Genomic DNA, 9,463 nt, shown 5'->3' on the forward strand with positions numbered 1-9,463 from the left:
ATATACAATGAGAATGGATATGGTGAATAAATGACGAAAATGGGTATTGTGATTATGTAATGAAAATCGATATGATGAATATATATCGAGAATGAAAATTGTACGTATATGCAGAAAATTAATATGGTGAATATGCAATGAGAATGGATATAGTAAATATACAATGAGAATGGATATGGTAAATACTTAACGAGAATGGATGTGGTGAATATACAATGAGAATGGATAAGGTGAATATATAACGAAAATGGATATGGTGAATATATAATGAAAATGGATATTGTGAATATAAAATGAGAATGGATATGGTAACTATTTAGCGAGGATGGATATGGTGAATATATAATGAGAATGAATGTGGTGAATATACAATGAGAATGGATAAGATAAATATATATATCTAGAATGAATATGATTAGTTTATACAGAAAATGAATATGGTGAATATGTAATGAGGATGGATATGGTTAATATACAATGAGAATTGATTCTGGAGCAGGGTTATGTTGCTACAAGGTTTAAAGGCATCACTACAAAAGTTTTATGGTCGTCATCATGAACTCGTGGATCGTTACGGTGTATCCATCTGCGCCATGAAAACTGATTTGTTCAACGTGCCATGATTTTCCTTTCCCCTTTCCTCTACCCCAGACTTGACTTTTTATGAGCAACTCGGCTGGTGTTTCTAGAAAAGCAGGGGACGCTTACCCTACCGGTGCACCTGGGCCATACTCCCAGGTTTAGTGGAGTCCGAGTAGCTCATTTGCTTTTATTACTTTGTATGATTTTAGTTACTTTATGTTCTTTGTTATGAATGTCGGTTTTCCATGTCTGGTCTTTGTCCCTGAATTACATTATTTTGATTACCGCTATAACCTTGGTTTCCTTGATTACTCTTTAAAGTAGCTACCCCCCCCCTATCTGACACTATATAAAGTGGAACTCCTAATTTCCTGCATTTTGACACCTATTTTCAACAAAACGTATATAACTATAACAGTGTTAAATTTGGAAGAAATAAAACTGCTTTCGACGATTGATCAGATCATACATGTTAACATGCGGTTCATACTGAACTTATGTACATGTATCTTACGGTCCAAATACGTGTATCGTCTGGAACACTATATAACTTAACGGAAATGAAATGACTTTACAAGTTAATCGTATGAAACAGTTTCTTTAATTTACACGATGGCTATGTTAAAAATGCATTTAGATGATGGCATATATCTGCCCCTACTTGTCACTTAATCTAGTACAAAATACTAAAAATACCAACAAAAAATGAGTGTGAAGACCATTTCTGACATCTTGTTGTCACTTACTTATCTCACATACTTAACAGTTGAAATTAAGTATGCGATATCGGGTTTCGGAATTTGTAGCCTTCATTTAATTCATACAAACGTTTCAAATAGATTTACGTTTTCGTTCCGTTTCACTGGTACTCTTTGTGGCGATACACATTTAATGACATTTTGTTTTTGAATATTAATTGTCCAATCTATTTACCATTTTGGGGCCCATACAGGTACATCGTTTGATTTCATTACCTCACAATATGATTAGATATTGTGTACAACTTTATTTCATCTATTAAGTAGGCATTTCTTAATGTAGCTACACATGCATGTATTTTCCTTGATAAACTTTTTTTTTTTGCTTTCCAGATTATTAAATTGTACTATTATTGAGACCCTCCTAAACCTTGGGTCACCGTAGTGACTTCGATAATTTGTATATGGCGTAAATGAATATGCGAGAAAATTAGTTTTCTCGTTGTTTTCATGGTCTTCTATCGTCAGCTGAATCATTGTAAGTTAATGGAATAAGTTTTTTGTTTGGTTTTGTTTTAAACAAATTTGTTTGTTTTTGTTTGTCTGTTTGTTTTTTTTTTCCTTTTTTTTTAGCTTTTGTTAATTCCATAAGCAAATAACTTCTAAATCGAGAAAATGGTTTTTTTTTTTCGAAACTGAAAACAGCCAGTCTATTTTTACCCCTGAACTGACAACTTCCTTAATATTCACTTTCAAACTTGAAGATATCTTAAAGTGTCATTCATCCAAACTATTCCGTTTTATATCTTACATGTCATTGTTTATACCTTTTAGAAAAAATGGAAGAAACCAACAAAGAAGGAACCGGTATATCTGCGACAAGTGGATCAGCCACATACATCGGTAGCACCCGGGAAAGCAGGATTAGTCTCTCTGACATTTCAGAAGAGTTTCTGACATGCCCTATCTGCACTGAAGAGTTCACAGAACCGCGCATGCTTCCTTGCTTGCATTCGTTCTGCAGTCATTGTATTTCGGACTTTATCGTTGAGAACAATAAAGATTCAAAGTCTGCTAACTCATTCCACTGTCCTGTCTGTCAGGCAGAAGTACAAGTCCATAACCCCGCGAGACCAGTTCAGACGTGGGTTAACCAACTTCCGGTCAATAATTTCATTTTTGGTCTGATTGATGCAATTCAGTTGCGAACCGGAGATAGGAAATGCGATCCATGTCAGAAAATGAGCAAGACCGTACCAGCCACGGTATGGTGTAATCAGTGCGGGGAAGCCATGTGCAGTTCATGTACGGAGCTGCACGACAGTATGAAATATTCTACAGGTCATGAAACTAATGATATCAACGAAGTTAAACAATCTCCAGTAAAAACAACTCAGCTCAAAGTACAGTGCTCAAAACATGAAGGGAAGTTTATGGATTACTACTGTTCTGATCATGGCGAAGTATTGTGTACGTCTTGTGTGGCAGACGCGCATAGAGACTGTACACGTGTTCAGTTTGTACACGAGGCCGCTGCCTGTCTGAAGGATGATGGGAAGAGCGTGCTAGACAACCTTGGTAAAATAACTGAATGGTCTGTCCGCGTGATGGAAAACCGGAAACAGTGTCTTAAAGAAATCCAAGATGCTGCCGAGAGGATTAGGGACCAAATTAAGAGCATCAGGAATAGAGTCAACTCTATTCTTGATGTACAAGAGAAAAAAATGGTTGCTGAACTCAAACAACGTGAGCTTGAAGAGGCCGAAAAGTTTGAAAAAGAGAAGAATCGTTGTAACGAAATCATCAGTGTTACGAGAAATGCTAATGCGCTTTTAAAAAACTCATTAAGGCATGGGTCAGACACAGATGTTCTGTCTTGTATGGCAAAAATCAAAACTGCAACAAGAAAACACGAAAAAGAAGTACGTGATCTTTGTAGATCACTGACAACAGTTCAGCTAGAGTTCCGCGAGGACGACTCTATAAACGACATGCTTACTCAGCTCGGAGAGGAAGTTGGTCACTTTTCCATTTCACACCAGGAAGTTAATATTCCCCCGTCCTACCATGTACGTGCTGACACGATATTCATCACACAAGATGAAGATGAGGGTGAAAACGACGACGAGAAGATCGTTGATGCATCGACAAATCATTCATCAGTTAATCGTGGATCTGTTCGTAGTAAAGGGTCGAAGTTCTCTCGAGCAACGAACAAAGACCTTTTCAATGGAAAAAACTCGGGAAAGAATTCATCAAATTCTCGGCGTAGAAATTCATTCAACTTGAATATAAGAGGACAAGGTCATTCCTCAAAAGGTTCCATCTATTCGGCTTCTGCAAGAGGAAACTTAAAGAAAAGTAAGCTTTACTCATCGCAGCTTCTGCCGATTCCCTCTTCGCGAATAAAAGAAGAAGAAAGCAACGAAACGTCTTCAGAAAGTACATACTCTCCGCAACCCTCCGCATATCGTATCAGCGGAAATACGAGAATAAGTGGTGATATTTCTGCTAGAGTTAACTACACGCCTTTGTCTCCCGGGAAAAAATTGCCAGGTGTTCAAAAAGTGACCGTAAAGCGAGCACTTCCGGACACTACTTTCTTAGCACGAACTCCAAATGATCGTGATAACTGTTGTTTGACTAGTGCATCATTCTTATCTGACGGGAAATTGGTCATCGTTGATCAGGTGCACCGAAAAATTAAACTTTACGACGAAATACAACGTTTTGTGTCGGAAAAAGTGCTGTCTGCACGGCCATATGATATTACGGAAATCGCTCCATCGGAGTTAGCGGTAACAATCCCCAAAGAAAAGCGTGTAATCATGATGTACGTCCGAGATCCAGAGATCAGTATCTCAACAAGCTTCCAGACCGGAGCAAAGTGCTGGGGTATAAGTTCCTCGCAGGGAACTATTGCTGTTTCGTGTTATACGGCTCCACCTAGCGTCAAACTAATGACACGTGACGGGAGAGAGATAAAGTCTATCAATGTCGATCAGTTTGGCCACCAGCTGTTCTTTTTCCCGGAATACGTTGCATTCGATAACATCGGCGAAACTTTATATGTTACAGACCGGTACAAAAAGTCTGTGATTGCCGTGACAGTTCGTGGAGAAAAACAATGGGAAGCTAAACCTCAAGCACTTAAAGCTCCTCGTGGCTTAACCGTCAATGGTACGCGTTTGTATATAGCAGGAAGTAGGTCACATAATGTGCTTTTGATGTCAACCGCGGGTGAAGTCTTAGGGGAAGTCGTAAAACAAACGTTAACATCTCCCCACAAAGTGTGTTTGAACGCAAGTGGCGATACCATGTTAGTTACTCAGCATGCTGTAACGTTGATACCAGTGGAGAAAAATACGGTGAAAATGTTCAAATTGCAGCAAGATTGGCGAGACAACTTCATCGATACCGACTCGAAATTGTCTGAATAATGGTTATTTATTTACTAGTTATCAACGATATACATTTGCACCGTGCACATACATGACATTTTATACATAACATATTAATATACTTATTGTAGACACAGAGCTGGTTATACAATATAGTTCATTGGACAATCAGAAAATGTGTTCCGTTTCTGCGAATCCAGAATTTCAGGAAAGGGATGGTGTAAATAAAATTAAAGACCGGAAGAAATGGAGCTTTTCAGTGGTAGAATTTGTGAATGAAAAAAAGATTCCATACAGTTTCGAATTCTCAACACAAAATTATTTTTCCAAGTACATCCGGTATGCCTTTCCTTTGATCCGTATTTTGTTCAGACAAACTTCTCAGAATGTGACAACTCTATTAGTTGCACTGTTCCATCGGATCAAATTGATACAGGGGAGATAATGTAAACGTGCAGAAAGGACTGAAAAATTCCCAACGATGTAAGAACTGTTAAATTTGCGATGTACATTTTTGATCGTTCCCTCCGTGGTAATCCAACAGAAAGTTTATTCAATTTATGTTAAGTGTTTCTTGTCAGTTTTTTCAGCATGAGTACATTGACCTGAAAGTGCCCGTTTTCTTGCACGCTGAACAGGAGTACATGTATCTTCATTGGGGGGGGGGGCAATTTCAATGATAGTGCATGTAGTATTATTTTTCTGTTCCTCATCTTATGCGTTTTTCTGATCCGATGTTTCAATTGAGTCGTCAGTGACAACATCATCGTCGTATAATCATAAGTATTAGGTTTTTTATGATCGGTTTCAATGGCTTCATAATGATAAGTCAATACTCTTTCCAGATCTTCCTCAGTTTCAAGATTTGGAAGCAATTCTTTCATAAGACTAGTTGTCGTCAGAACGAGTTTTTGCTTCAAACAGGGCTTTGTATGGCATTCTCAATATCAGACCAAGCAAAACCAAAATTCTCAATTATAATAAATTTCAGAATGAAATTCATGTTCACCAAGAAAAATACTAAAAACAGTTAAAGGAATGAGAAAAGTGTGAATTACTTGTATCCTAAAGTCAATTAATTAATTACATATATTTAATATTAGACTAAAATTATGTACAAGTTGAAAGTGATTGTCGGCCAATTTTGGTGCAAAATTATAATTTGTCCAAGCGTCTTTTGGACAGATTGTACTTTGTGCAAAGTCAAAATACATTTTTTATACAAATTATAATACATGATAAAACTATTCCACCTATGCTACAGGTAGCTGTATCTACCTAGTCAACATGTACATATAGAACTGTTCAATTAGGATACATGTAGTCCTGTTCTACCTATGCTACATGTAGTACTATTCTACCTAGCCTACATGCAATACTCTTTGTATGTAGTCCTGTTCTACCTATGCTACATGTAGTACTATTCTACCTAGCCTACATGCAATACTCTTTGTATGTAGTCCTGTTCTACCTATGCTACATGTAGTACTATTCTACCTAGCCTACATGCAATACTCTTTATATGTAGTACTGTTCTACTTATGCTACATGTAGTATTTTTTACTTAAGGTACGCGTAGTACTGTTCTACCCATGCTATATGTAGAACTGTTCTACCAAAGCTACATGTAGTACTATTCTACCTATACTTCACGAAGTCCCATTCTACCAGGGATAGATGTAAGTCTGCTATGCCTAGCAAAATACTTTTTTACCATGGCTATATATATGTACAATGTACATGTAGTACTGTTCTACCTATGCTACGTGCAGGTCTGTTCTGCCTGGGCTATATGTAGAACTGTTCTACCTAGCCTACATGCAATACTCTTTATATGTAGTACTGTTCTACCTAGGCTACATGTAGGTCTGTTCTGCCTGGGCTATATGTAGAACTGTTCTACCTAGACTACATGTAATATTGTTCTACTTATGCTACATGTAGTACTGTTCTACCTAGGCTACATGTAGTCCTGTTCTAACCAGGGTACACTTAGTACTAATCTGCCTAGGCTACATGTAGTACTGTTCTACCTAGGCTACAAGTAGTACTGGTCTACTTAGGCTACATGTAGAACTGCTCTGCCTAGTATACACGTAGTACATGTAGTATGTTCTACCTAGGCTATTTGAAGTAATGTTCTGCCTAGCTATACTGTTGCCATACATCGGTGTTATCGTACCAGTCACAGTTTAAAATAGATATATAAAATAAATGTTATAGAACTGACATATTGAAGTCGATATTCATTCCTTAATAAACATTCATTATAAGCTTTAAGATGTTATTAATCATTTTTCCCCCGGTTTAATTTAATATAACTCGGACTGAAGATCTGACCTGTGACAGAGAGTTGTATCAAATATTTTGATAAAAATATACGCATTTTGTATAAGTGGTCGTTTAAGGCCTATATCGTTTACCATATTTCGCATACATGTACATAGACTTATATCACATTCATAGACCTATATCGCACCCCTACTCGAACTTGATGTATAGTAAAAATATTTAATATGATGAACACGGCATGTCAAAATCTTTATCACATGTGGTCCTAGAGATAATTATCACCCCGCGGGCCGGTGGCCTTTGGGGTAATGTTGAAGTATCAGAATGATACGGCATGTGAAACAGATTTCGCCAGTATGTACTCCCTGATACATTTAATTGTACATTAGTGTAATATCTTACTTGTTTGAAATCGTCTATAATATCACTGTTTTCGTTCCATATTTACTGAACGTTTTAATTCTTTATTAATGTTTACGGTTAATATATTTATCTATTCTCAGTGTTGGTAGGTGTGTTACGTTAATACAGACATGGACAGGTGTTTCATAAGGAATTTATACAATGCCACTATGTTGTTAGATCAAACACCGAAACTGTTCAATTAATTATTCAAAATACATTATTGTTGACATGGGTGTATGTAGCCAATTTATCGTCATAATTTTGTGACATTTAAACACTTAATAGATGTTTCCATGGGATAGAAATAATCATTTCCTTTTAACTTACATGTAACAACAAAAAAACAAAAACAAAAAAAAACGCACCTTTAATGGTTGACTCACTATTACAGTTAATTATATCGAAACCTTTATATATTAAGTGTCAGTCGCTGCAAGAATCAGTCAGTGGGTGAAATGTAGTATAAAACACCATTGGACTATTTGCACAATCAGGTCGAAGAAAAAGGACAAGATTATCCATATCATTTTTGGTACATTGAGTTATAATCTAATTGAAATGCACTGAAAATGAACACATCAAGTACAGATGACTCTGTCAAAATCCTTTTTTTTTCTAACAATCTATACAACAGTTTGTGAGCAAATCCAGTGATGCATAGATCATATAATGGCCTTTTCAAATAGTGAAAGCATCCTGTAGTGAAATTAAATTGTCAGATAGGTGGGTTTTTGACCTACATGTTTCTGATTTTTTTTCCATTTGTCTGATTCTAGCAAAAACTATCACTAATATGCATGAACCATACCGATTATAAAAAAAATAAAACTCTTTGATTTTTCCTCGCTCCGTTTTGTTTTGTTTGTATTTAGTTTTGGTGGATTTAATTGTTGTTTTTTTTCCTGTTTAAAACGAGAAGGTCAAAGATTAGCCCATAGAAATTGCATATCTAGATGGATCTCGAAATGAAGAGAGACTGTTGCATATCTTTCTGTTAACATGTAATTATGTTAACTTTGTTCTCAAACCAAGTGTACACTCTAGTTACTTCGTATGTCGTTTTAGTGGAAGTGAACATTTAATTAAACAAATTGCGTGTTTTTCTTGCTCTGGTGATCTAAGACAGTTTTATCATATCTTATCACAAAATGACATTAAAAGGCTGTAAAAACTGATCAGAAATAAGTAGGTACTATTGATTTTACTGTAGTTTTGGAACAAGAGCTAGTTACTCGTGAAAAATAATGAATAATTAAAATAATTAATTTGTCACACATACATTGTAACCAAAGATTCCGTTCACACGATTAGACGAATTATGTAGTACTGAATTTCGGAGTCCGGAGTTTGAAATCATTCATATTTGTGTTGATAGTTGTGGTGCTCAAAGAGATGGATGTTAATGTTGATGAGGACAGGGCTTCATTGCTATATGTAAAAGGGGCTTCATTGTCGGGTTCACTTAATCAAACGAAGCTGAAATACAGACTTCACACGATGAGCTTTCTTGTGCCAAGGTGTCGGGAGGATGCATGTAATTCTACAACATTGACAAAGCGTAACACAAAGAGAACATGTGTCGGTAGGACTTGGGATACAGAGGGAAGTCGGACATGCCGCAGTGTACAAGAACTTATTGTATCACAGGAGAACCGGGTTCCTCTCAGACGATCCAAAAGTGACATTTCTTTAAAGAGTGGATTTAGAATTCCTTCATACTATGACAGAGATAAAGAAAGAAGGCTATTTTCGAGCTCATTGAAGAGAAAAGAATCTTTCACTCGCAGAGACATAATGAATAAACAATGCGACTCGGGCTCTGAACCGGTGAAACATACTGGGAAATTTAAACTTGATGTTAAAGTAGGGGTGAAAAATGACCATTATAATAAGTGGGCACGAAACAAAGCTAACTTGAGTGTTGGATCTACTCGAGTGGTAAATAATCAAGCCTCTAAGTCTGATACATCTAAAACAGTTGATAGATTGAAAAAGAAGTCAACGTCATCACAGAAAGGACAAATAAAATCAACCGAGTGTTCAAGCACGGATCATCTCTTACATTTCGAAAATTTTGATAAGGTT

At 36.5% G+C, this 9,463-nt stretch overlaps 1 protein-coding gene across 1 annotated transcript; it reads left to right on the plus strand.

Annotated features, from left to right (window-relative positions):
* Nucleotides 1-1,555: 1,555 nt before the first annotated feature.
* On the plus strand, nt 1,556-6,954 carry LOC148608567 (uncharacterized). Its single transcript, XM_088543891.1, has 2 exons — nt 1,556-1,818; nt 2,115-6,954. Exon 2 carries the CDS (start codon nt 2,120-2,122, stop codon nt 4,718-4,720), a length of 2,601 nt encoding a protein of 866 aa, XP_088400017.1. The 5' UTR covers nt 1,556-1,818; nt 2,115-2,119; the 3' UTR covers nt 4,721-6,954.
* Nucleotides 6,955-9,463: the final 2,509 nt, after the last annotated feature.

Source organism: Perna viridis, chromosome 9 (assembly GCF_037379345.1).
Source record: "Perna viridis isolate PV_CMFRI_1.1 ecotype Kerala chromosome 9, ASM3737934v1, whole genome shotgun sequence".
NCBI lineage: Eukaryota > Metazoa > Mollusca > Bivalvia > Mytilida > Mytilidae > Perna > Perna viridis.